Here is a 27,769-nt window from a genome sequence, read left to right on the forward strand (position 1 = left end):
CATTTATGTAGGATCTTTACTGCAATTAGTTTATTTACAATAAATGGATTAAACAAATGTTGGTTAAACAGGAAACGATGATTGTTTAACGTGAACTAATTACGATAATGTATTATAATTAAGACAAATAGATAGTTAATTTGCAACTCTCGTCACCACGAATCCAACACTCTCTCTCACGCGGACTACACTCTCTCGACAACGCAACCAACACTCTGACTGTTAATTTGTCTTTCTCCCTTAGCATCCCTTTGTCTTTTATCTTAACCCCACCATGCACGTGTTCCGTAACCGCTCGTGGCCAGGGTCACGCAGGCCTTTTCCGCGAAACTATTCAATTGAAGGATCGACGACACATTGTTGGTCCTGTCGGCTTTCTCGCGACATTGTTTGTAGTTCGCCTGATATCTCTTAGGACTTTCGTCCACGATACTACATTTATATATGAATGAAACTCACAATATGTACATATGGACAGTTTGACAGTCAAATTTACAACTCGATATTGTTTAAGGTATGAGTCAGGCTTAAATACTGAAATAGTGTTTATAAAATAAAACTATAATTAGAAAACTTAGTTTTTATTATATAAATAGTTTTAAACGTAAAATATATCTGTATATAAGTAATTTTATAATTTTACATTTATTCGAAATAAAGCATTATAATACATTACATCTTCTTATTTTTGTATAAAGAATGTGCAGTAGCTAAATATTACACTTTTTATTGATGAATTTTGTTATTAAAATAAGTGTGATTCCTATTAAGAGGAAATACTATTTATTATGACATTATTTTTTCAACTTGTGTTAACAAATTACTGTTATTCTTTACATTGAAAAAAGAAATTAACATTCCACTTTTAAACAAATATGATACTACAAAAAAAAGATTAATCTGTGTAACTCTTTTAAATACCATAGTAATAATATGAATAACATTACTTTTCCATATAAATGTTCACAGAATATTCTCAGAATGTCTTTAGAATATTCTACCCAGTAGTAAACTCTTTTATGCTAAAATATTTTGTAATTTTTGGAAGTTGTTGCAAGTTATTCTGCTTATACATTGTCAGTAGTTGTTTAAATAAATATCTCTTTTTTATAAAAGCTTGGACTTCAGTATTTCATAAATCATTTTATTTCGAAAATATGGCATATCCTGCTGTGTAAACGTGATCTTTTTATTTCCACAAATATATTCAGCAAACATACAAGAGAAGACTCCACAGTCACTGCCATTCATTTGTTGTGGGATATTTTTGGCACACTCTAATTTCCAGCTACTGGTATCATAAGTTTGCTTCTTTTTATCCAAACTTTCATCTTCCAAATATTGTCGTAATGCTGACAGACACTTGGAGTTGTTGCCACCCATACTGTCATAATAACGAATAGACTTATCCCTAAAGTCGATTATTGACATACACCAATGAATGCCTAAATGTATAGGAACAACTATAATATCCTGTGAAAAAATATCGATTTTTCTAGTCCATCTTCTTAAGGATGAATGTCCACCTGAGATTAATTTTGGATAAAAAAACGTATTCATAGCATGTACTTTTGGATATTTATCATTACTAGTACTTCTGGCTATTAATAAATTCATATAAAAATTTATTACTTCATCGTTTAACCAATTCAAATCAGCTAATGTATGAATATCTCTTCTTGTTATTCCTAAACCAAATCCTTCAACAAGAACTTCATCTGAAGGTCGAGAAATAAGAGCATTTCTTACTTCTTGCAGCATTTCCTCCGTTAAAGTAGGTAATTCTGGCTCTTCCAATTTTTCTCTTTCCAAAACAGCCTCACATAATCTTATAGATCGTGCTAGATGTTCTTCTAGTGCAGCTTCTCTTGCTAAACGATTATGTTTAGACAAAACACAGGTCATTCTTTTAAGCTCCTCTGCTTCTTTATGACGTTGTTTGATTCGTTCATCATATCTTTTTGTTACTTGAGGGACAAAATCCTCTCTCATTACAGCTTTTGCTGCTAATCGATCTCTTAAGGTGTTTGTAGCTATACTTTCAGGATATTTATTTTGTGTAGATTTTTCTACGGTCGTATTTTTTTTAGAACGTTGTGCCTCATTGTGAATGGAATGTATTGTCCTTTCTTTCTCATCATTATCTATCTCATCATTGATAATTATTTCTCTACATTTTTTTTCTTTAATTGGAATAGTCCAATGCATTTGTAACGTTCTATCATGTTTTCTACAAGCTGGCTGAGTTTTAGGAAAAGGAGACGAAGAACCAGATTTATCTAAATCTATTACTTCTATTGGCTTCTGTCTAGATCTTTTATCTTCACGTTTATCACATATAACATCTATCCTACGTGGGAAAAAATTTTGTAATAACTCTTCATACTGATTTTTTTCTCTCAGACGATGAGTTGTAAATAATGTTGAACATTCTTGATGTGGCACAACATTTTGTCCTCTATCACTTTTATTACTAGAATGTCCCATATTTGCTTTATCATAACATTGATGTGATTTTGATGACGAAAAGGTTGATGGACAACATGTCAGTGACTTGTCTCTAATATTACATGTACCATTTAATCTACTAGATGATTTAATAGGAGAATATTTATCTTTAGAAATATCTTGAATATCGCCATCGCTGTCATCTTTAATCTCAATGGATTCTTCCTCCACATTAATGATATCATAATCACAACGATGTTTTTTAGGCTTAACAAATTCTTTTTCTGAACTAAATGAAACTCTACGCTTTCTAGGTGCTTCATCTACCCACCCAAAAAATTTTTTTAGAAAGTTGAATATCATGATTGTTGTAAAAAAACAATTGCTTGTAGCACAAAATCCAGCTGTCTTTTACTAATATGGCCATTCAATATATTGTAAATGATGTATCTTTTATTGTTTCTCATATAATTCTGAAAATTTTATCAAAGTTTCATCAGTCATATAGTGAACTAACGTGCGATAGTAATATAATATAATATAATATAATAGGATATACAAGTAAGTATCTAATGTATAAAAAGAGAAAAATTGTTAAATGTAATACTTACAATGTATGCAGATAAACATATATATATCTGTATATATACGTGTGTGCATATACATGAAGATTGAGATTGATAACCGCTACGTCAGAATTGTTAATTCAAATAACCTAAAATAACCTTTAAGATTATTTGAGATATTTTAATATCAAGATAAATAAATATAGAAGAAATATTTAAGCATAAATTATTAATTGTAAATGAAAAGTATGACTACATATAAATCACAGAATGCAACTGTACCTATAATTAGTTTGATTTATTATTTTAAAGTTTGGGGTTTCATGTTAATAACCGGCATTATGAATTTTGTAATATTCCAAAGAAATATAAAAAAATTCTACACCTAACGTTACGTACTTCACATCCAAATTTAAACAGCGAGTATACTAATAAACCGTGTGTTCAATTCCATTGTAATAATGCAGAATATGGATTGACAACTCCCGCGTATTTCATGGAAAAATTTACGCCCTTCGGTGTCACTTTCAAGAACTACATATTTGATTTCCTTTCTTTGTTAAGTTATTGCGTGAAAATAGTTTCAATGTATTTATACCTAGTGATATTGATATGTAAATTAGGAGCGAAATTTAAAATTGTCTATGGTCATATGACTGTGATTTGTACATAAATATATGTACGTATATACATGTACATATACACACATTAAATATGAAAATATTGAAATATTCAATACGTATGACATGATATGAAAAAGGTTATAATTCAAAAAGCAAGAAATTCAGAAAACTGAGAATTTGGTTGAATGGTAATTTAACTGGAAAGAAAATTTTCGATTAGTTACATGAAATCTGATCTAGTATTGAATAATAGAGATCTGGAAGGAGGATCCTAAAAATATGAAGAAAAACTGGAGCATAATTTTTAAAAAGAAAAGAATTTTTCTGTCTTGAACAGTTAGCTAACAGTTTTAAAATTTTCACGCATTCTAACTAGCAAATGTTTTACGCTCCATGGGTACCAATCCATATAAAATAAATCCTTAGATAAGCACAAAATACGTAATAATTTTTTCGAATTTATTCATACAAAAATCATAACTTCATTTAATTATAAATAATAATATTGATGGAAAGATATATTTTTGTATTATTTTAACATAGTTAAGTTATAAAAAAATATACATATACATATGTAAGTTAGTTGTATAAAGTCATAGTTATATAGTATATGTACATATACAATAAATGATATACGCATGCGTTTTTTAAACATAACTTCATATTTTATATTTATGAGTAATTTCATGATTCTTTTGTATTCTTTCAGATAATGCAAAATTTTATCATTATTCAATACTGTTACTCGCAGAAAAATAGTAATTAGATAGGCTATCATATATATATATATATATATTTATGTACGTATGTTTGTACGTATGTATATTGCATGTATGTATGTATGTATGTATGTATGTATGCCTTTAAAATATAAGTTAAACATAATGTGATTTACAGGTATTGATATATTTACAATCACTGTATAAACAATATATTTGATAAGTCGTAATTGTAAAACAGATAAAGATTTAGTAACGGTACAGAACTCATTACATGTAATGAGTAATGTTAATGAAGGATTTATTGCTGTCCATGTGGGTATGTTATTATTTACTTGAAACATATAAAATGAAACATCTGGTCTTAATTATATGATATGTTTATATTTGTAATGTTATAATAATATATATTTTATTAGGAGCAGGACGACATTCAGAAGCTCTTAAAGAAAAATATCGGAAACTATGCCGTCAAGCATGCAAAGCTGTAAATTATTTTTACTTATATTTTAATATATTTTAATATATTATATGATATAATCCTAGGCAATATAATAAATAACAATATTTTTAAAGGGCATACAAAATTTAAAGGCTGGTGGTAGTTCATTAGATGCTGTAGTAGAAACTGTAATAGTATTAGAAAACTCTCCTTTAACCAATGCTGGATTTGGGTCAAATCTCACATTGGAAGGAGCAGTAGAATGTGATGCAAGTGTAATGGATGGTACTACATTACAATTTGGAGCAGTTGGTGCAGTTAGTGGAATAAAAAATCCTGTTTCATTGGCAAAACGTCTTTGCGAATATCAGTCAATTAAAATTGCATATGGTAGGATTCCACCAAGGTAAATATTAAAAGCTGTGGTCAACTTGCAGAAAAGCAGCCAGATTTTGATGGCATTTGTTCTAATTGATTCATTTATATATATAAACAATAGCAAAAATAAAAAACATGAACAGCCTGAATAACTTTCAGAAAAATAAAAAATCTAAAAAGGAGGAAAAGTGGAGAAAAGCTTTAGGAACTTAATAGCATTTATAAAAACACTTTAATATTCTTAATATAAATTGTTCATTAAGCTATACATATGTGTGATTTTTCATTGATATTTTAATTCTAAAGAGGGTTGTGTTTCAAGTTTGGCAATGTTGTTGTATGATGTAAAGCCATGACACAAAGAAATGCATAAAAAGAAAAAAACGTCTGTCTCATCTCCATCTTTAATGTGACCTAAATAAATTTCTCCCTTTTAGTGACAATACATGATAAAACATAAATGTCAGTGTCTCCATTTTATATTAAAATTCTTCTTCAACTTGTCTATTTTTGGGATGATTTTTATTCTTTGAAGGTCATGCATGCCCAACTGCCCATTCTTTTTATTTTCCCTACTGTTTATATATATAAAAAAAATGATTAAAATAAATTTCAACAATAAGACTTTTTCTATAAATTCAACAACACCAATATTATAAAAATTTAAAATAGAAAATAAAAGTAAATTTATGATGTAATAGTAATAATAATAATTTTAAAAAAGTCATTTTATGATATCAGTTTTTTAGTTGGGAATGGTGCACATGTATGGGCACAAGAAATGGGAATACAAACATTACCACCAGAACAGCTAATTTCAAGTATGTAACAATTAATTTAACCACCTTTGCTTGTGATTTTTCTATAGCTATGTTTATAAATGTTAGCTATTTATTGTTTTATGTCTGGAGTAAAATATTGAAATATTATATATAACTTATTATTCAGGGTGATAAAAAAGGAACTTTTATTATATGAAAATTTAAATGTTTATGACAAATATTTTTTATATTTATATATATTTTCATTAATTTTAATTAATAAATTAATATTCTGTTATAATTTTTAGCAAAAGCACAGAAGATGTATAAACATTATAAAAGAAAAATAGAAAGTTCTGATATAGATGTTCACAAGGTAAATTACTTTTCAATATCTTTGTACATTATTATATAATCTTAAATTAATTTAATGGTTTAGTATGCTAAACAAAGAATGGATACAGTTGGTGCAATATGTGTTGATAAAGAAGGAAATATTGCTGGAGCTTGTTCTAGTGGTGGTATTATTTTAAAATATCCAGGAAGAGTAGGACAGGTACAACATTTTCTTTTTTTATTATCAGCATTGGTTGCAGATATTTTATAAGCAGATATAATAATAATACTATTGAACTATCACATTAAGGCAGGAATGTGGGGATGTGGAACATGGGCATATAAAGACAAATATTCTATAGGAACAAGCACATCAGGCTGTGGCGAACATCTCATTCGCACTTTGCTAGCACGAACAACTGCAGAAGCTATATCACATAATTCTTGTCCTATTATCAACTTATACCATTCTATGAAAGCTGATTTTATTGGTGAAAACTCGTAACTACTTTATCAATATCTTTCAGTGCCAACAAATCTTTTATATTAGAAAGAATAAACTAAAGGTTTATGTTATTATAAGTAAAGAAAAATTTCTTTCAGATTCGAAATTTTTATGTGGACTTGAACAGAAACTTGGAGGTGTTATTGCTATTCGATATGCGGCCCAAGAAGGAGTAGGAGATTTCCTTTGGAGTCATTCTACAAATTCAATGATAATAGGTTACATGAATTCAAATGAACAAACACCAATGGTATGATTGGTTATTATTCAAAATAAAAAGAGATGTAAAAATTATATTTATAATTTTTCAGAGTCATATGGCTGTTCTTCCATCTCATGAAGTTGGCAAGAAAGCAACTGTCGAAGGAATCTGTTTCAAAATTACATAACATGTTAATGAATTTATGATTCGTGTTAAATTATGTTATTATATAAGAAATAATATACAATAATGTCAATATGTAGGTTTTTTTAATAAAATGTGAATTATTTCTTACTTTCATGTAGTATACAAAAAAATCTGTTCAAAGTTGGTTATTAAAGTAGTTTTTCATACATAATATTACATACCTACCTCATACATATTATAAGCAATTTTAAATATACAAAAGAAAGAACTTATTTTATGAAGTATAACGTATATGTTTAATGCTGTAATAAAAAAATATAAGTTAAAAGATGATAATTAAAAAAGAAGATAAAGAAAGAAACAATTAACAAAGAACAATAAAAATAATTATCATATATCTTTTGGAAATATGATCCAAGGTCTAACACAATTTGTTTAACTTATAGTTTAAAAATAATTGTATAATGTAACAATTTTTCACTTAATAGGAGAGCATTTTTAGTATTTTCGTTGCGTCTGATAATATCAAAAAATATATTGAATGATTGATATTATAAGCATCAACCGTTCTATATTTATATAGGTTTAAGCACATAAAGATCAAAATAGGCGTTATACGTTGTACTTACATAATTCTCTTTTATATTCTTATATACTTTTCTTTCTATTAACATTAAAATGCGACATCTCATACATGCATTAAATTAGTAAGAAATAAATGGTTAACATTTATGTTTTCCTATTCTTATAATCTACACGTATTTTGAGTTCTACTAATTTATTAATCAAAAGGTACAACAATTTTTCTAGATATAAATATATATAAGATCAGATCACATAAGAAGAATATAAGATCAGTTATTCCCTTTTGAAGAAATCCTGATATTTTCAAATTAATATATTTTTCGAAAACTCTAACTATCCTGGTTTCTAAAACTACGAATTTCTGTTTCAAATATTATCTACATATATAACTATATAACAATCACCAAATATACATCTACCTATCTATTATTGATATAATAAACTCAGACATGTTTCTATGAATTGTCTATTTCATACTAATTTCATATTTCATTTTTAAAATGCATTTGCAACTGTTCGTATAGTATCTTGTTTATAAATTATTTTAATATTAGAAAGATCTCTATTATTATATTTTAGAATGGGTAAATGTTTATAAACTTCCAATATCGTTGAATCTTTTGAGTTTTTCGGGAAATATATCTTTGAATAAAACCGGATCTGCTCGGAATTCAACTGACTGTAACGGCATTGTGCCATAAATTGAAGAAAATCTATTTATACATTGTGTACGTTCTACCATATGTGTTAAATCTGCAGACAACATTTCAGTATTTGTGCATTCCGGGCATCGAAATTTCTTTTTTGGTGTCACCTATGATAATATTAAACATTTAATATATTATTTATCTCAAATTAAACAAATTTTAATACACTTACTTTTATGGGTGCTTTTCTTGTGATATTTGCCACTAAAAAATTCATGGCTATGTCCTCACAATTCATATGTTCATCAACCCATTCTTTTATATCACCGGGCATAGCAGTGGTATACATATAATTCCAATACTGAAATATTATTCAAGATATTAACATGATCTAATATATTGAGTTACAAATAGAATCTAAATTATACTTAATTTTTTTAGGAACTTATATCCGGAAACATAGGAGTGCAGGAAATTTATGTTGGAAATATCTTTTTCAGGAAGGAATAACAATGTCCAAGAGTTAAGAAATTATATTTCTGGGGTCTGAAATAGAAATATATTGGACTCTAAGTCTTTCTAATAAAATACGTGTTATATTACTTTATGATGAAATGCAGCTCCAGTTAAAACCATAGAAATACTGTTAGTCCATTCACTTTCGTATTTCCAACAATTTGTTCCATTATCCCACATATGAATTCTAGATGGAAAACCAACTATTCGGTCTGGAAACTCTCTCCATACCTAATAATTACTCATATGTATTATTATTTTTACTTTTTAAATTTTATATAATTTTTTAAAAATTGACTTTTAAATGTAGTAGACATACCTCATAAGCAAATTCTACTTCATCAGCAGTTAACATAATAATATCATCATCTATTGATAGAACTGCTTCAGTTTCAATTTCATCATAAGGATAAAATCTGTTGGATAGTTTATTTTCTTTTGTTTGTATAACTTTTAATGGTTTATTTAACTTTGGCCATCTAGATGCTGTAATACATAAACAAAATTTTTAGAAACCATCCAACCAAAGAAACACATAACAATATTAATATAAAAAATAAAAATTTACAATGTGGAGGATCTTTCTGTTGGTTATTCCATATAACTAGAACTTTAGACAAGCTTGGTACTTTAACAAGTTTATTAATTAAAAGAAATAACAATTCCAATCTGTCGTACGTCAGAATTACAGCAGTAAATCCTCGAGTTTTTGGCGCAGTAATTGGTAGAAACAGCGGAGACATAATATCCTACATTTATAATAAAATAATAGTTATAATTTGATTTATTGGTCATTTATTGATTATTATAGTTTATACTTTCTGTATGAGATGGTATATTCCAAATTGTATAATCTCTAGCTAGATGTGGAAATACACGATCTGCGAGTATTTCCAATGCAGTTTCTGTTATTTTTTCCACAGACATAAAATATTTTTCATAAAGCCATGCACCTTGTTCTTGAAGTTCTATAATTCGTTGTGGAGATATCTTTTTTAAAACTGATATTATTGATAAGATGTCGACTTCACGTACAAATATGGCAGCCCTAAATAAAGAATATATTTCTTGTAACATCTTTTTCAAAACAGCTAATATATAATTAATTACCTCTTACCTACTCCAATCAATTATCCCATGATAAGGCATTGTAAGAGAATCAGCTATAATTATAGGTATAGAACCTGCTGCCATACATTCTAAAAGTGTGCTCTGGCCAAGTCTTGCACCTCGAATTACTAGACAAAATGTTGCTGTCTAACAGTAATAGATATAGTAAACAAATATTGTTTTAATTACAACAGTTATTACAATCTTACATACTTGAAGCACATTAGGATACTTATAAACATCTTCTCCTGCACACCGAATTGCACTGTTCATAGAACTATAATGCAAACATGTACCTAATATTAAGATATCCTTTGGCGACAGAGATTTAACTTCCAATAAATCTTGTTCAAATGCTGAATTAATGTTCATTTGAGATGAAATAACTAACCATGGTCTAGAATATATGTACATATTTATTATTTTAAATAAATAAAAGAGAATTTTTAAAAATATTTTATTACCTTATATTATTAAAATTTGGTTTAAGATTATCCACAAGAGAGCTATATACTGGTAAACTGATATCAAAATCAGATCTATACGTTAATGATGACATTCCTGCACCTGCAATCATTGCTTTTCCAATAGGTACATCAATGACTGTATTGTAATCAGGTACACTTCCAGGTACCATATTAAATATTAAATGATTTTCTCCATTGTTCCAGCTGAAATATAAACAATGAATCAGATATCATATATTGTTTATTCAAATGTATATGAAATAAAATGAATCTTACAATGGCAATGCTTTTAAGGCTTGCGAAACTTCTTGTAGTTTTAATCTATTTTGATTTAATGTATCAATTGAAGGAATGAAAATACATGCTTCATATGGATTTGGTGTGTAAAATTTACTTGAAATAATAGTATTTAAAATTTGATAAAATTCTTTTGTTATTTGATTTGTTATAGGTCTTCCCAAGGAATCTACATACATTTTTGGGGGATAGACATATACTAAAAGTTTATTTCCTTGACTACCACAGCGATAAACATTAAAACAACTAAAGTATGTGCAAGAAATGTTTGTAGTATCTGCCACTGGAAAATCTTCATCAATTACTTGAATTGGCAATGACTGTAAGTCGTTAAGAATAATAGCATTATATATAGAGCGTTTTTGTGTACTCCCAAATTTAAAGATATGATATGCAGTAATAAAAATTATAAACAATGTAAATATTAATAAACATATAACAAAAACATTGTGATAGTGATAAGAAATTCTATTCACTTTATGTGACATTCTTGTTGATAATACCATATTGTTTGGTATTACCACTATAAACTCACTAACTTAAGATAGTTTAAGGTTATTTATCATATAAGGCGCCATTTTTTGTCATTATCATAACATTTATAAATTCAAATATTGATACATTAAAAATTAACTAATTAACCCACTAATTTTATCAGCTCAATCAGCTTTCTATCAATATAATAGTATTTCTATTATCTTTTATTAAATAGATAATTTTGTATTTACACACACATGCGTGCATACATGCCAATATAAATTGTTTTTGAGGTTATATTTTCGAATACTCGCTTACATTTGATGCATAATTATTTTTAAAAAATTAATATCGTAGACCCTATACTAATCTATGAATAATATACACCTCATATGTAAAAATATTAATAACTTTTCTTGTATAATTTCATCACAAATTAACAGTACAAAAATGAATTAAATTTTATATACAGAATGTATACATATAGTATATGATATCAAAAACAATATCGTGCAATGTTTGATTGGAAAATGTATTAACGAATTTTATGTATTATTTTCTTAGTATATATAAGATGAAAACATAATCCAAACTTAATCTAATACTCATAATTCAAAATGCCGCCGGAAAATGGCCGAAATCCACATGCATTTGCGATAACGAAACCACTCATTGGACGAATCATGAATAGAAGCTGACATGACGTCAAAGTAATCTGTCAAATATGCTAAAAACGCTCAGCTTTACATACGCATAATTCTTGAACCGCTGAATTCCTAAAGTAAAGATTTGCATTTTTGGATTTAATGTATTAAAAACTACTAGATTGGAATGAAAAAGAAAATAATTTTATTTCCACTGAAGCGAAGCTCACTCCAATAATTTTATTTCTATTAAACCGGAGTTCAGTTAAAATGAATCCTTTAACGTGAGTATTTTTATAATATATTTGAATATAAATGTACTTATTCTAATCTAAAAGAAGGCATAACTTTGTTTGAACATATTTTTAGAAACGTAAAAAATATAAAAAAGCTTGGAGAACAAGAATTAGTAAGTAATAGGAGTATATCTTGGCATGATCAATATGGAGATAGTGCTTGGATCTTTATCGGTGGATTACCATATGATTTAACAGAAGGTGATGTTATAACTGTATTTTCTCAGTAAGTTTTAAACATTCAAGGTAATTTATAAATTTCTGTTTAATAAATGTTAACTGTAATTATTGTTATTATAGATATGGAGAAGTAGTAAATATAAATTTAATTCGAGATAAAAATACAGGAAAACAAAAGGGATATGGTTTTTTATGCTATGAAAATCAAAAAAGTACAGTATTAGCTGTTGATAATTTAAATGGTATTAAGGTAGAAACATTTCTGAAATAAATTGTTTTGTATTAAGTTCTTCAATAACATTATAACATGAAACAAAAATTATATTGATTAACTTTAATAACAATTATACATTTCAGATCTTAGGCAGAATAATAAGAGTTGATCACGTAGCAAATTATAAAGCACCGAAAGATTCAAAAAATGTTGATGAAGAGACTAAGCGGTTAAGAAAAGAAGGTTGTGCTCCCAAAAATATATAGTAAAAATTGTGATAATTAGTATATCATTATTAGATTGCTGTTGTTTATGCTTGACACTAATGATTGACACTAAATGCAAATATGCAAAAATAAACAAGACAATGAGTATATATGTACAAAAATATAAAAAGTAAAATATATATTACAAGATACTTAGAAGAGAAAACATACTTTTATTGAGGTTTAGACGCTATATCAGTGTCAATATAAAAATATAAATTTGCATAAACATCTGCAATCTAGTCATTACTTTTAGTACAAATGAAATCCGTATAAAATATTAAAATATAATTGTATGTATTAAACCTTTGTAAATGTATTTAAATATTATTTTTAAAACAAATTGTAGTTAAAACAATGATTTAGTTGCATTTAAATGTGGAGTTAATGAACAACGCCAATTTCGTTAATATTCTGTATTTTATGAATTCTATAATCTTCTCTCACACACACACACACACACACACACACACACACACACACACACACACACACACACACACACACACACACACACACACACACACACACACACACACACACACACACACACATTTCAATTATTAATAATTTAAATATAAAAATAAATATATTCAAAATTGTAAGTGAAACTGTTAATTTTATTTTTATAATATAGTCATTTCAAAATATTTAAATTAGTTCTGAAGTACATATACACTATAGAAACATCAAACAATAATTGACTTAGACAAATAAAAATCTATAGACTATAAAATCATTTAATATCATTCTTTGCATTTTAGCTCTATAGATCAAGTAATAATAACATAATATCAAATTGCATTCTTCCACTAAAAAATTATTTTGTAATATTATATAATTTGGGCAATTTTTCATGTATAATGTATTACAAAATCGAAGTAAAGATTCTAATTTGTAGAAAATCGTATGAATTTGCATTACTCGTTGATTATAAATTAGAAAAAATATAGTTGCTCATAATAGTAATACGATGAAGAAAGTCCAGAATCCGATTATTATAGTACTGATAGATATGTTGTGATTATTATATTTTGCTTATCAATAATTACAAATAAAAAATTTAAATAATCTTCGTCTAAATAAGCAACTTTTTATGAAATCATGTTTTTTGAGTAGAATGATATCAGGATGAACCAAATTCACTCATCCATTTTTCATATTTTTCTAAATCTTCTTGAGAAACACTTTTATTACACCTTTCAACAGCTTCATCAAAATCTGCAGCAGATACAGGTAAATCTAGTTCTTCTTTTGGTAATTGTCTAATTTGATCAGGTTTTAAGCCTGCAATTTTTTTCCGCATCGACATCATGGACGCATCTCTGTACATAAATATGCTCAAAATGTACGTGTATATTACACATATAAAATTTTATATATATTAAATATTTTTGTTTACCTGCAAACGTTTGTGATATCTGCTCCAGAGTAACCTTCTAATTTTTTTGCAATATCTGCTAAATCTACAGATAAATCTACTTTTACTTCTCGTAGGTTAATTTTTAACAGTGCTTCTCTACCTTCACCTGTGTATTCCAATTTTTTGTTAGAAAATTAATGTATACATCACATAAATTGCTCCTATGAAATTCTAATTAACTTACGATTTGGTAACGGGATATAAATACGCTTTTCTAATCGTCTTCGAAGAGCTTCATCAATATCCCATGGAAAGTTTGTTGCTGCTAACACCATTACAACTTTACTTGGATCTTCGCTAGAAAACACATTTTATTTTATAAACAATTCATATAAATAAAAAATTATATATAGAATTATTCTACCTATTGGAGCTTATACCATCCATTTGTACCAGAAGTTCAGATTTTACTCGTCGTGAAGCTTCATGTTCAGACTCAGATCCTCTTCTAGAGCATAGAGAGTCAATTTCATCAATGAAGATTGTGCTAGGTGCATAAAATCTGGCCTGCATAAAAGTATATATAATGATTAAAAAGTAGTTAAAAATAATTTTTGCTTAAATACATTCACTGTTTTACCAAACAATATATCATTTCACTGTTGATAATAATTACCATTTCAAAAAGTAGACGAACAAGTTTTTCAGATTCTCCCCTATACTTTGAAGTTAGAGTGGAAGATGATACATTAAAAAATGTTGTTCCACATTCAGTGGCTACTGCTTTTGCTAACATTGTTTTTCCAGTTCCTGGTGGACCAACCATAAGTACTCCTTTCCAAGGGCGACGAATTCCCTGAAAATATAAATAAATATAAATATAAACTTTTATCATGAGAAATATCAAATATACAAGATTGGTAGATATACCTTAAAGAAATCTGGCATCCACATTGGAAGAACAACAGCTTCTTCTAACAATCGTTTTGCTTCATGCAAGTCAGCTATATCATCCCAATGAATATTTGGATTTTTTTGAACAATATCTCTTTCTGTAACATTTATATGAATATATACCAATTTTACATTAAGATCGTTATTATAATATTATATATATTACCTAATAAATCAACCAAATCTCTATCATTTCCAGATGGCTCAAATTTGCGTTCCTCTACTTCTACATCTACTTTTTCAGTTTCCAATTTTTCCTGAAAATATTATTTATGCTTTATAATACTATCATGTTGTATATATGGAAATAACTAACTACAAAAATATAAAAATGTAATTTACTTTGTTTATGTCATCCTTCCTTGATGTTTTTCTCTCATCTTTTTTAGCAATTTTGGCATCTGGCCTTTTCCCAGTAGTTACAGATCTTCGTACATTTGTCCGATTTTGTTGTTGCTTTGGTTGATTTTTCAGTGGTCTAATATTTCTATGCGAACATAATTTAATAACATCAATATAATGCAATTTTCTTTGGTTGAAACTTGTTTTTTTTACAATAAATATATCTAAATATAAAATTACTTTTGCTCAGCAGGTGTCAAAGGTGGCCATACATCTGGATCTCTTGCTGGTGTTTGATTCCATGAACTATCTGAATTATTATAGGTCCATAAAGTTGGATCTCTTGTTGGCTCCTCAAATGATAAACATGAAGTACCTAAATGTTTGTTTTATATTTTTATTACTTTATTGTACATATCATTATTACAAGTTTTTTTATAAATAATCATACCCAGTAATCTTTCTCCATGTGTATCGACTTTGAAAAGTTGTAAGGTATTTGAAGTTGCTTTTACTTTTTCAAATTCTTGAACAATTTGATGTTGCACAAGTTGCCATTTAGCTTTCCGTGTGACATCTGCAATGCTTGCAAGTAACCGATGAATCTGTTGAACAACACCTTGGTAATAAACTCCGGATGTATCATAGTTTCCAGTCAAAGCCATTTCACGAGCCAGTTTGGTATTTTCACAAATTTCATTGATTGAAACTGCCATGATTGTTTTAAAATGCATATATATATATATATGAACCTGTACGTACACAAATATTTACAATAAAAATGATAAAATCTCAAACAAGAAATGATATATTTAGGTTTGATCTAGTTCAATATTCTTAAGATCAATTCAAGATAAATTATTTGAAAATATTACATTAACACTAATATTAATACACAAAAATAATTGTCTACTTTATTATATCATTGTATCAAAACATTTAATATAAATAAATGTTAGCAATTAGTATGTTTCAATGAAGTAAAATATATTATAAATTTTATACAATAAATACATTAATTTTTTAATTACTAAACAGAAACAAAACCAATACTACAATATTTGTTATTCCTCTAGATAATTATAATATTACATCTAAATATGTATGTATGTAAGTCAAATTACTTTTATACGAAACGATCTTTTAAAATATTAATAACTATTATCGTAAATATCGAACCTATCTCAGAATGAATACTATGAACTCAGATCCGAAAAATAATGTAACTCATGATTAGCATGCTGTAAATTAGTAAAAATAATTGAATTATCGTACAATTATCAAAAAGTCCTACTAGTTACAAACAACACAGTTATTTGCCATATAATTTACTCGAATTTGTTAAAACGGTCGCCATATTATCATTTAGAAGTCGCGGTATTTTTTAAATTCTTGTCTTTTCCTCAAAACTTTATTAATAATTAACGTATCTCCTCAGCATTTCATTATTCTAGTTTCTCTACTTAAATTTTGAAGTATAAATGCATTTTAATTGAAACGTTATTCTAATATACAATGTAATATGAAAATCGATACTATAATAACGCAGAAACTCTAAACCAAAAAGAAAATAGCAGATTTTTTAAAAGTTGAGGATATAAACACAATGAAAAATAATTAAAAATGGAAGAAGGTCGTATGTAAACTGTGTAGTTTATCATGCGCAGTTATACGGAATTGTATATCTTTTATAATATCGTAGATAAATAAGAACGATACACATACGTATATCAAAATTGTTATACATTTTATAATAAAGTGTTCGTAATAATCATATTATGTATTATTTTGTATCAACAAAGAGACAAATTTTGAATTACTAACGAAGTAGAAGATATAAAGACTTTTCAAATGCAGGACATTTCTGATGATTGTACAGGTTAGTATTATGTAAAATTATCTAAATAGTATTAATTTCACTTCTGTATTTTACATAGTTACTTTAATAAGTATTTCTCATGTGTTAGATATGAGATTATTACCAATGAATGAAGTGCTTAAACCACTAGCTTGGTTAAAAGGAACATGGAGAACTAAAAGTCCTGGAGCTGGTAAATATCCAACAATTCAACCATTTAGATATTGCGAAGAGATGTCCTTCTCTTCTATCGGTCAACCAATGTTAAATTATTCTGCATTAAGTTGGAAGCCTGATGGAAAAACTCCAATGCATTATGAAGTTGGATTTTTGAAAATAATACCTGATAAAAATAAAGTATATATGCTGCTGTCTCATAACTTTGGTGTAACAACAATAGAAGAAGGAGTTGTTGAAGATAAAATCATTAAATTGAAAACTACTCATATAGGAAGACCAACAGAAGGAACAAGAGGACCTATAGTACTGGAGGTATAATTATTTACTTAAAAATTAATTTATTAAAAGAATAATATATGATTAATCATTATTTTAAACAGCTTCGAAGACAATTTGCTCTTGTTGGAGACTGTTTAGAACATACATTATATATGGCTACAGAAAACACAAAATTGCAAGAACATTTACATGCAGTTTATATTAAAAAATGTGAAACTGACCCATGAAACTATACAATATAATTATATTGAACTGTACAATATGATATATATGTATATTGTCATTGTTAATAAAATCTTTAGATTCTTTTAACAGATATTCCTATTTTATACAATTAGGAAATTTCAGTACAAAATATATAAAAAAGAAATAAAAGTGTAATAGTATGTAATATTCTGTGTACACAATCACAGTCTGTGTCACGCAATAGATGTTATGTGATATAAAATTGAGGTTCAATAATATAGTAATTGTAGTGGTATTATAATTATAGAAGCATTTTATGAAAAATATGTACGTCAATTTTATTGGTATTATATTAAATAAAACTATTTTTAATTGAAACAATAAAGTTTTCAAAGAGTGAAAAGCTGTAGTAAAATGATGCATAACATTTAAAATAGATATGTATATACATATATGGATGACCTTAACAAAATTGTATAAAACTTTTTATTTACTTGTAAATATTATTTTAAAGAAAGAAATATTTTAATTTTTTATAATTACTACGTTAAAATATAATTTTGTATAGACATATATATCTTATTATTGCGTGTATTAGAGCGGGAGTAGGGACAACACCTGCGTGTTTATCTGCTGTAGCATCCCCTATCCTACCATTGCACGACGTCAAATACGACAGTTGTTCGTAGTGCCGAACCAAAGAAGGATCGTTACAACTATTCTTGTTATGATTGTTTGAAATAAAATGAGTTTATATTACATAGTAATATGTAACATATTCTTTCAAGTATTATTTAATGAATTTAGTGACTATTCGTCTTAGTTATTCAATCAATAAATAGTTTTACGAAGTAGCAAGATAAATATCCATTATTTACAAATGTAATGTTTATTTATTACATATTATGTAGTTATAGGGCCTTTATCACTTTTGCAAAGTATTATATTCTTTGTAAATGATGTTTACAAAAATATTAGTTTTATTAAAATTTTTCGTAGCATGCGCCAAGTATCGAATGTCGATACAATCGATAACTTTGAACTTTCAATTAGTTTCAAGTTAAATTGTACATTGTTATCAATCATGACATCGTTTTATGACAATTATGATTATTATAAAAAAATGCTGGAACTACAGGAAAAGTTACGAAAAAGGTAATTAAAATATACATTCTTTTTGAAACAATGGTCTGTAGTAAAATTGTTAAGTATGAGCATGTTATTTTTAAATCTATAGATAAGTCATTGTATATGTTTGTAAACAACTGTTACAGTGAAGAGGAGAGAATAAGATTAGAAGAGAGATTTAAAATACTCGTACAAGAATCTCGTAATAGGTGAGTGTTTAAAAGAAAGTTATTTATTTAAAAGTATTATTCTTCAATTTCTTATTTCTATATACATGTATTTTATACAGATTTTCTTAAATTCTTAAAGTAGTAAATTGATTTATTATGTTTACTATATATGCTATTGAAAAGTAATTAAGAATATGTTTAGACATACATATACATTGGCAAGCAGCTGTTGTTATTGATTTTATTTCCGTTTTACGTAATAATAACACGATAGAATTTCGGAGATTATGTATTGATTTAGACGCGACCTAGTTTTGAGCAATGTCACAATCAATACTAACTTTGTCTTTCAATTGATTTGGAATATAAATTCCTTATTCTTTGTGTTTACGTTTTCTACTTTAACGCTTATTCCTTAACTTAACCTATGTATGTAAACATTAATCGGATATAGTAGTACAGGATTTGTAAGATTTGCATAGACATTCCCCTAAAATTTGGCACTGGAGCCTTCATATTTTGATATACATACTTGTACACAATTATACATATATAGATATACTATGTACATATACATACATACTAATGTGTGTATCTATAGGAAAGACATGATCTTTTGCCAATGTCATGCAATGTCCTTCGATTATGCGGACATATTCGACAAACTATGCTATATAAGATGTAATTAACAAAAATGAAAGATCTTTTTGCTTACGATTATTCATTTTTTACTCTGGTAATATTCTTTAAAATGGATTTCTTTTTTTTTAAAGAAATGGGAATTTTATTTTGGAAAAATTATGAAATCATTGATATTTCAGGCATGATGCGTGTATAAATCGATTGCGTTTAAGATATATAGAGTTTTTAGAAGAACAACGTACAAGAGATGAAAGAAATCATAAACTTCTTGAAGCATTGGATAGAGTAGATAATAGCCTTGCATTGATGACTGCAAAAACAGATAGACTTAATGTTCTTAGAGTGAGTTTCTTTATCTTTTACAATCTGAAATTAAAAAATTCATCATTCTACATATATATGTTATAGTTATATCCGAGATATTAAATAATTTCTCGTAATTTACATGTGTTTCGTTTTCATAGATTATTATGTATTGGTTAAATAAAAGATTTTTATGCAAGTTAATTCATATGGACTAAGATCATACATTTTGTTTTTCTTTGAAAGCACTTGTAAGTACAATGCACACCAACTTACATTAACGCACAGCATGTGACTGTATAAATATGAAATACTTTGAAATACGATGTGTGCGATTCGAAATACATACCGCAATATAGAATATCTCGTTATTTTTCAGAAACAATATGAAGCTTATCTTCGTCGTATTTATACAGTCCCTAGCCCGTCGACGAATATTATTGATGACGGCAATGTAACGAATCAAGGTGAAGATAGGTATTTAAGGAGAGATGTCACCGTGGAACAAATCTCCTCCGAAGTAGAAAATACTTTATCGCCTCGGTTGCTGCGGTTGAACGGTCAAAAGAACCGATCGATTTCTCCAACTACATCGAAATTAGCTAAATCAACCCAAAATATGTGTTACGACTATTATCAACGAAATAATGCGCAACCAATAACTTTAAATCAGCAGATAAACAATAAGAATATTTTACGATCGTATTCATCGATTCCACAAGATAATGAATTGATACAACAACCAACAACGCAGAACATATCGCCACAAAATTTTCAACAAAAGCGATCGTATGTTCAAATTGATCCCAATTTACACATTCCATATGTGTCACCAGCTCGATCGTGTTCGCTGAATCAACAAACTACTTCGCATTTTAACTGCAGCAAATCCTTGTTGGAACGAATGGAAATACCTCAAACTATGTCGCAGTTTATGGTCCCAGAACATACCGACTGTAGCATGCCGCAGTATAAGTTGTTGGATGTGTCTCCAAATCGATTTGCTTCGATGACTCTACATTCATCATCAGTTGCGCAACCTTTCCAACGAAAAAGTAATAGAGCATTGTTACATGATACGGAAACACAGACAAGAAGCGCCGATATATCCCCGAGTGAAATATCTTCAGTTTATAGGACTATGCCAGTGTCTGAGGAACGAAACCTGTGCGGTATGTCTTCGCTAAACAAACCTTCAATTTTATCAAAACAAACTTCTCCGCGTTACTTTGATTACTCTTGGAGGAAACCTGATCATTTCAAATCAAGGCACAAATCTGTTAGCGGTACTTCCGTGCGCCCGCTAACTACTTCCGACGTCGACAATATGATAAGACGATACAAATGTTTTACCCCAGAAACTTCCACTAATGCGAGGCTGTCGATGGGTGCCAGACAATCCGCGGAAGAAGACGAAAGTAGAACAGCAACGATCGTAGAGAACGAGTTGGATAGGTACATCGATAAAATTCGGAAACTTCATCGGGACCTTGATGCGCAAAGTTTAGAGGAGATCGATCAGGAGCAGACTATGGGCGGTAATATGTTTAACGTTTCTTTGTCCGATGATAATTTGTCGGAGATTCTTCCTGGCGAAGATCAATTTAAAGAAAATCTTCCTAAAAAAATTGAGAAGGTTTTAGCATTGGCGGATGATCTTGCGTCTAGATCGGTGGATCTGAACGTTGCCAACGAGCCTGGAAAAGAACGTATGGATAGAAATAGAAATGTCGATCTAGTTCAAACCACGAAGAGCGGCGCACCGACTTCAGAAAGGAACTACGTTGCATTTTCGGATACACGCAACGGCTGTAAAACATCGGTTACGCTTGCAAAAGACGAAATTAGCAGGGATATTATATTACAGGAGACAAAAATAGATCCACATCAATATATTGAAAATTCTAGGAAAGAGAATCTTAGCAATCTAAGTAACACACTGGAACATTATGAACGACAATTACCAAAAGTGGAAATAGATGAACACGTTGATTTCGCCGTTTCATCGAGTGATAAGGTTACGAAACAAGACACTAAGAGTATTATGTCCGAAAATATCGAAGGAGAAGAGAGTAGTGAAAAAGACATAAATATTTATATGGCAGCAGAATCAAATCTTAATGAGTATTCGTTTGGTACTTTAGAAGAATTAGAACCGTGGGATATGGATGTTTTACAGAAACGAATAAGAGAAATAGATTTAACTAACGAAGCTAAAAATCAATTTGGTAAAACAAAAGTTGTTATTGATAGTCTAAATCAAGATGACGTAGAACAAATTGAATCTTCAAATGAAATAGAAACTATGGAAAGTAAAGAGGATAAAAAAGGTTCTAGCGAAGATTCGCATAGAAAAGATGTAGATTTGAATACTACGGAGGATGAACTAAAACAAAAAGGTACCGAATGTCTTCTGTCAAAAGAAGAGCTTACGAGTAAACACGAAATAGAAGTAAGTGAGGCTTCTGCTTCACAAGACCAGAAAGAAGAATATAAAGATAATGGTTATACGAACAATGAGGCTGTTATTCAAAATATAAAACCAGCACGAGATCAGACTGATGAACAAAATGAACCTAACTGTGAGCAAAAACAAGCATCTAATGAAATTAATCCTACATCTGTTACAGCTCAAGATAATGAACAAGACGTAATGGTACAAGATTATGGCTATACTGATCAAAATTACTACGAAGATTCTAATCAAGTACAGAATTACACGCAAAATTATGAGGCAGAATATACTGGTTTGAATGAGGAATATAATTACGATCAAAATGCGTCGTATGAGAATAATCAAAGTGAAAATTACGATCAAAATATGTCGTATAACGCTGATCAAAAGCAAAATTACAATCCAAATGTTTCGTACGAAACTAATCAAGATGAAAATTACAATTCAAATGCATTATATGATACCAATGAAGAACAAAATTACGACCTAAGCTCATCATATAAAACCGGTCAAGATCAGAATTACGAACAAAACGTGTATGAGGATAATCAAAATCAAAATCAAGAATATCAAGAATATGTTAATCAGGAATATATACAAGGTTCGAACGAGCAATACGGAGAATATGCAGGCGAACAATACGATTCTGAAAATCAGTATGAACACGATACCAACATGCAGTACCAAGAAGACGCGAATCAACAATATGCGTACGATTATGATCAACAATACGAAACCAAGCAACAGAGTGACACTAATATAAATCAATCCTTCGCATGTCCTGATTACGACTCTAATCAAGCGCAACTTATACAGGAAGAAGATAAGCAAAATCAAGAACATAAAGACTTACAAGAAGAGACAAAATATGAAGAGGGAAAAGTTGATACAGCCCAGGGCAAAAATGAAATATTATCTTCTGAGAACGGGACGAAGAAAAAGAAAGATGTAATCAAATCTTTATTGGATTCTGATACAGACAGCACTATCGAAAGGAACGTTTCAAATACGGAAAGTGATTTTGATTTTAATTGAAACGCCACAAATTGAAAGGAAATCTGTATAAAATGTATTTGACATTCCAAGCAAGATATTTCCTTCTTATTTCTTAACGCACATCTATGTGATATACGCTTAGACTATATTCGACAACGTAAGTTTAGTATAATGTAACAAAAGCACGTAGGGATCTCTCAATCAAAAAAAGAAAAAAAGAAGAATATTCCTGTTTGTTTTTTTATTGTTATTTCTGTTCGATATACACTTGCATTATCTTTATAACAGCCAGAGAACATGTATTTTTAGAATTTTTATCTCAAAACTATTAGCCGTAGTTTTAAAGTTTTAACATGAATAATATATATAAGTTTCGATATATAAATAGGTATCTACAAAATAATTAATCTTTCAAATTATAGCATTCACCATTTGATAGAAATAGAGTTTAGAAATGTCAATGTTCCTTTATAATTACTAGGATTTACGAATTTTTATGCATTCATAGGAAATTTATAAGTGCAAACTTGCACAAAACGCACGTATGATAAAATACATATAATATTCAAAGTACAGTGCTTTCTATAATACTTGGTAGGTAAAACGATTTTCCACCGAGGCTCTGCTTTTTTAATTCTATTCTCAAAAATATGAATTTGCATAAGAATCCACAATTTAACGACTAGATATTTTTCCCAAACTTTATGCAATGTAATCTTTTAATATATTTAAAGGATGCACCAGTGATAGTGCGTGGCGAAATATGGATTTTCGCAGATCGACAGTCGTGAGTCTGCGCCAGTCGTGTGACACTGTCGCGCCACTCGACCAATCGTGCCCATTGCCGTATGTTTCCTTTGTTTCTACTACTTTTAAGGTTACAGATGAAAAATTTTACATTTTTCGAATATTGGGCTGTTTGTCACATTGACACTAAACATACGTTTAATATTCCACAATCAACGATCTGATAGTCATTAAAACGATATATTTATTTTGAGATCAATCAATAGTAAAATAGGATATTTTTTTATTCATTAATGGGTTTCAATGTTTTAAAAGAGTAGTCAATTTATTAAGTGTATTTTATCGTAAAAATTACTTATTATTTCTGCGTATTTTGTAGGTTATGTGTTAATAAACAAGTAAAGGTTACATTTACAAATGAGGTTATTTTATTATGGTCAATGGAAATGTGAGATTGTAAATACAGTTTCTGAAAAAGATTAATATACGTTTTAATGAAGATAAAGTGTAACTGCGTTTACTATCATGAAGCAGATTTTATTATGTTTACTATTATATTTACCGTTTATATAAATTCTGATAATACGCTTGTCGAGTTTACAGGGAGGTCCTCGAAACGGTAGGTACGATCCTACGCGACACATCGTGGCTGAAACGTGCAGTGACAGTCGGTAGCTAACAGCACGTTCCAGCGTGCCGGAAGTTTTACTTGTGGTGTTTTTCTTTTTATCAAAAAGTGTATTCGAGAACTATCATTCAACAAAGTTTCTTCTTTTGCATCTTTGATAAATCCTGTAGCAAAGCAATACATGTATGTGAACCTTTTTCTCATATATATCATTAAACTATGTTTATGTCCTTGTTATGATTCTATATTTTGGAAGCTACTCTAAAAGGCAAATTGAATGTTTCCATGAACACATACATTCGTTCAAACGTCAGATGTTCCGAAAATTGTGCTTCGTGGTTGGTTTGATCAACGTGTAACGCGTACATGTAATTCTTTATTGTAATTTGTTCAAGTGAAGTGTTTTTCTTAATTCAAGAAGAGAAAAAACGCATGCTGACGTTTCACCCGTAAGCTCTAAGAATAGCGAAAGTGTAAGAGAGTCAACGCTTTGATAACAGATTGAATAATGACGAACCAATTCATTGTTATTTTGTCTTATGTGATACGATACAAATGGGATATCCTACTTAAATTTTCCCATGCAGTTATTTACCGAATTATTCATTATTCGGAAAAATGTTTAAAATATAACATGTAGAAACATAAAGAAGATGTTTTATAGAGATATTTACAAGTTTTGCTTAGTTAGGTGGTGTGTAAACGTTTCTTTTATATGACGCTACACATTCATATGTATATGTTTTTGTCCTGTTTATTATAAGTGTATAAGGGACTCCGAGATAAATTCATTGGCCTCTGATGTACTGACCTTTTAATATACTTAAAGGTTATTTGTTATCAATTAATATTTTTGTTATTTACGCTATTTTACCATTTACCATTTTACCATTTTATTAATAGTATATTTACTATTGATACTTTTAATTCGTCGCTTCGATCGTTAATGTGATGATTTTCTTATTTTGTAAGTTTAAAATTTTCTGAAAGACATCTAATTCGCTATCAGATGAATATGGTTCCAGCATAATGATGTTCCTGTCATCATTTTCCATCAATTTCCATGCCATCAATTTCGAGTTCGGCACTTATAAATTATTTTTATTTTTATGTATGTATATTTACAAGATATTACAATCTTTGATAATTGTCTGGGATGTCTGCCAGCAAATTACATACTAGAGTAATTTTAGAAGGTATAAGTATCATTTCATTACTGTGTATTATGCTGCCTCTTTGCAAATGCATAAAATAAACAAAATTTTCTGGATTTTCTACGAAGGAGGAGAAGTTTAAGGCGATATTGCTCTATGACTAGAATTAGATGATAAATATGTATGAGGAAGCTGGACATGTCTTATATGGAGCTGGGATCGGCGATTGGTATCGTAAGTAATGTTTTCGCAAGCTTAGTACTTTTCCAGTGTAAAATTTACACGCGTTTTTCTAGAAAAGTAATTCTTCCACCTAGCGTAGATAAAATTTCAGAAATTATATGGCCGATTGTTCTGAAATTTTTATAGGTTATTCTATATATTACATGCTATCTCAACGGTAGGAAATTTATATTTTTACGTTAAGTTTATCAAAAACTTTTTTTTTAAATCATGAAAATTGTTAAATTTCGCATCGTTCATAGAGGAATATCTTCTTAAACGATGATAGATGACGTCCAATAATCTTGAAAAGTCAATATACATATACCATAATCATAGGTAACCATACCAAATAGACCGATAGGTCGATGAATTTATTTCGAAAAGTGTTACTCACCTATAATACCTAAACGACCTTTTTCGTTTATAGTCTATTGCTTTCTACATTTGTCTTTCCTTGTTTCGTTACCTTAATTTTTTTAAATTCTGCTTATATTTATTACGTAAACCGATCTGTGGAGTAAAACATGAGCAGTAAGATAAACAACTATGAAGATTTATAAATATGATTTAGATTTGCGTTCATGATAGCGATATTTAACGGACCCGGAACTTTTAACAAGCTTGATTTATCACTTGGATGGTCGATTACTTTGACCAGGTATGTGCCGGATGAAAAATCAATTTCACATAGAAAAAAACATCATTAATTATGACCTTATCTAATTATTTTACGCGATTTAATTGATTGATTTTCGCTAATTAACGTTATGATATAATCAAGGAGGAAGTAAGATATAAACGCCATAAATTAATAATAATGATTTTAATGATTTTACGTAGGTGAATACTATGAAGTACGTTTTTTATGAATAGTGTTAAATATAATATTATATACCGTTCAACAAAATATAGTATAATAGTATACATTACCACTGAAAACTATCCGAACAAATACACTAAATTTTGTATCGTTTAAAGGACTACCAACAACATATGCTTTGTGTAACACAGTATAGTGACCTGACTTCGGAGGGTATCGAAACTCTTGACTATCTCATGTAGCCAGATAATTTTCACGAGTACCCTAACCGTTAGCCTTAATAATATTTATTAAAGCATTTACATATCAATTAATCGGAACCAGGTGTATCAAATTTTATATCGTTCACGCGACTACAAAAATTTAACATTATGAGAATGAAATGTTTAATTTCGATCGAAAAACGTTTCATTGGGAAATAAGTATATATGCCAATAGATGTCAGTAACATATAGTTTCTTATGACACTATCGAGTTCGTACCTTCTCTGCAGCAATTTGTTGCGGTATCGCA

General features: G+C 28.7%; 8 protein-coding genes across 25 annotated transcripts in view; 5 read left to right on the plus strand and 3 right to left on the minus strand.

Annotated features, from left to right (window-relative positions):
- Window positions 1-2: 2 nt before the first annotated feature.
- On the minus strand, window positions 3-3,586 carry LOC126926190 (sentrin-specific protease 1-like). Of its 4 annotated transcripts, none has more exons than XM_050742338.1 (3): window positions 3,414-3,586; window positions 3,060-3,163; window positions 3-2,921 (listed from the first exon to the last, which is right to left on the minus strand). In XM_050742338.1, exon 3 carries the CDS (start codon window positions 2,809-2,811, stop codon window positions 1,108-1,110), a length of 1,704 nt encoding a protein of 567 aa, XP_050598295.1. In that variant the 5' UTR covers window positions 2,812-2,921; window positions 3,060-3,163; window positions 3,414-3,586; the 3' UTR covers window positions 3-1,107. The 4 variants fall into 4 exon arrangements, with proteins under 4 accessions (XP_050598295.1, XP_050598297.1, XP_050598294.1 ...); XM_050742340.1 differs by having other exon boundaries at window positions 3,060-3,173; XM_050742337.1 differs by having other exon boundaries at window positions 3,297-3,586.
- A 720-nt stretch (window positions 3,587-4,306) lies between these two features.
- LOC126926224 (threonine aspartase 1-like) lies at window positions 4,307-7,274 on the plus strand. 3 transcript variants are annotated; one of them, XM_050742453.1, is made up of 10 exons: window positions 4,307-4,437; window positions 4,535-4,675; window positions 4,776-4,843; window positions 4,933-5,204; window positions 5,918-5,997; window positions 6,246-6,313; window positions 6,377-6,493; window positions 6,584-6,764; window positions 6,877-7,028; window positions 7,090-7,274. In XM_050742453.1, exons 2-10 carry the CDS (start codon window positions 4,636-4,638, stop codon window positions 7,165-7,167), a joined length of 1,056 nt encoding a protein of 351 aa, XP_050598410.1. In that variant the 5' UTR covers window positions 4,307-4,437; window positions 4,535-4,635; the 3' UTR covers window positions 7,168-7,274. The 3 variants fall into 3 exon arrangements, 2 of the variants coding, with proteins under 2 accessions (XP_050598410.1, XP_050598411.1); XM_050742454.1 differs by having other exon boundaries at window positions 4,308-4,449; XR_007714428.1 differs by lacking the exon at window positions 4,307-4,437 and having other exon boundaries at window positions 4,475-4,675; window positions 6,584-6,774.
- Window positions 7,275-7,672: 398 nt separating this feature from the next.
- On the minus strand, window positions 7,673-11,590 carry LOC126926220 (exostosin-2). 2 transcript variants are annotated; one of them, XM_050742440.1, is made up of 10 exons: window positions 10,729-11,586; window positions 10,450-10,656; window positions 10,199-10,382; window positions 9,993-10,132; window positions 9,696-9,923; window positions 9,444-9,622; window positions 9,195-9,361; window positions 8,963-9,106; window positions 8,592-8,720; window positions 7,673-8,526 (listed from the first exon to the last, which is right to left on the minus strand). In XM_050742440.1, exons 1-10 carry the CDS (start codon window positions 11,253-11,255, stop codon window positions 8,305-8,307), a joined length of 2,127 nt encoding a protein of 708 aa, XP_050598397.1. In that variant the 5' UTR covers window positions 11,256-11,586; the 3' UTR covers window positions 7,673-8,304. The 2 variants fall into 2 exon arrangements, with proteins under 2 accessions (XP_050598397.1, XP_050598398.1); XM_050742441.1 differs by lacking the exons at window positions 7,673-8,526; window positions 8,592-8,720 and adding an exon at window positions 8,738-8,905 and having other exon boundaries at window positions 10,729-11,590.
- Window positions 11,591-11,893: 303 nt separating this feature from the next.
- Window positions 11,894-13,238, plus strand: LOC126926229 (RNA-binding motif protein, X-linked 2-like). Its single transcript, XM_050742465.1, has 4 exons — window positions 11,894-12,154; window positions 12,240-12,392; window positions 12,467-12,596; window positions 12,704-13,238. The coding sequence occupies exons 1-4, from the start codon at window positions 12,141-12,143 to the stop codon at window positions 12,824-12,826; spliced, it is 420 nt and encodes a 139-aa protein (XP_050598422.1). The 5' UTR covers window positions 11,894-12,140; the 3' UTR covers window positions 12,827-13,238.
- A 187-nt stretch (window positions 13,239-13,425) lies between these two features.
- Window positions 13,426-25,123, minus strand: LOC126926222 (katanin p60 ATPase-containing subunit A-like 1). 5 transcript variants are annotated; one of them, XM_050742446.1, is made up of 11 exons: window positions 24,992-25,123; window positions 15,937-16,237; window positions 15,726-15,861; window positions 15,486-15,630; window positions 15,310-15,400; window positions 15,120-15,241; window positions 14,866-15,045; window positions 14,614-14,756; window positions 14,434-14,546; window positions 14,229-14,355; window positions 13,426-14,151 (listed from the first exon to the last, which is right to left on the minus strand). In XM_050742446.1, exons 2-11 carry the CDS (start codon window positions 16,217-16,219, stop codon window positions 13,953-13,955), a joined length of 1,539 nt encoding a protein of 512 aa, XP_050598403.1. In that variant the 5' UTR covers window positions 16,220-16,237; window positions 24,992-25,123; the 3' UTR covers window positions 13,426-13,952. The 5 variants fall into 5 exon arrangements, with proteins under 5 accessions (XP_050598403.1, XP_050598405.1, XP_050598402.1 ...); XM_050742448.1 differs by lacking the exon at window positions 24,992-25,123 and adding an exon at window positions 17,468-17,605; XM_050742445.1 differs by lacking the exon at window positions 24,992-25,123 and adding an exon at window positions 16,761-16,884.
- Window positions 17,083-18,118, plus strand: LOC126926228 (peroxynitrite isomerase THAP4-like). Its single transcript, XM_050742464.1, has 3 exons — window positions 17,083-17,364; window positions 17,453-17,835; window positions 17,904-18,118. Exons 1-3 carry the CDS (start codon window positions 17,337-17,339, stop codon window positions 18,027-18,029), a joined length of 537 nt encoding a protein of 178 aa, XP_050598421.1. The 5' UTR covers window positions 17,083-17,336; the 3' UTR covers window positions 18,030-18,118.
- Window positions 18,498-24,255, plus strand: LOC126926218 (putative uncharacterized protein DDB_G0282133). Of its 3 annotated transcripts, none has more exons than XM_050742420.1 (5): window positions 18,498-18,870; window positions 18,988-19,143; window positions 19,226-19,325; window positions 20,108-20,270; window positions 20,611-24,255. In XM_050742420.1, exons 2-5 carry the CDS (start codon window positions 19,086-19,088, stop codon window positions 23,719-23,721), a joined length of 3,432 nt encoding a protein of 1,143 aa, XP_050598377.1. In that variant the 5' UTR covers window positions 18,498-18,870; window positions 18,988-19,085; the 3' UTR covers window positions 23,722-24,255. The 3 variants fall into 3 exon arrangements, with proteins under 3 accessions (XP_050598377.1, XP_050598376.1, XP_050598378.1); XM_050742419.1 differs by having other exon boundaries at window positions 18,501-18,870; window positions 19,263-19,325; XM_050742421.1 differs by lacking the exons at window positions 18,498-18,870; window positions 18,988-19,143; window positions 19,226-19,325 and adding an exon at window positions 19,430-20,022.
- The window catches only part of LOC126926219 (AMP deaminase 2), a 33,266-nt gene continuing 30,595 nt past the window's right edge, over window positions 25,099-27,769 (plus strand). The window contains exons 1-2 of one of the 6 annotated variants that reach the window (XM_050742425.1): window positions 25,101-25,240; window positions 27,008-27,094. In XM_050742425.1, coding sequence (XP_050598382.1) covers window positions 27,018-27,094 — 77 coding nt within the window. In that variant the 5' untranslated portion in view covers window positions 25,101-25,240; window positions 27,008-27,017. Of the gene's footprint in view, window positions 25,241-25,315; window positions 25,507-26,339; window positions 26,446-27,007; window positions 27,095-27,702; window positions 27,762-27,769 lie in introns of those variants that run through there. The other 5 variants (XM_050742422.1, XM_050742429.1, XM_050742428.1 and 2 more) reach the window with 5 other exon arrangements.

The sequence above is a fragment of the Bombus affinis genome, chromosome 17 (assembly GCF_024516045.1).
Source record: "Bombus affinis isolate iyBomAffi1 chromosome 17, iyBomAffi1.2, whole genome shotgun sequence".
NCBI lineage: Eukaryota > Metazoa > Arthropoda > Insecta > Hymenoptera > Apidae > Bombus > Bombus affinis.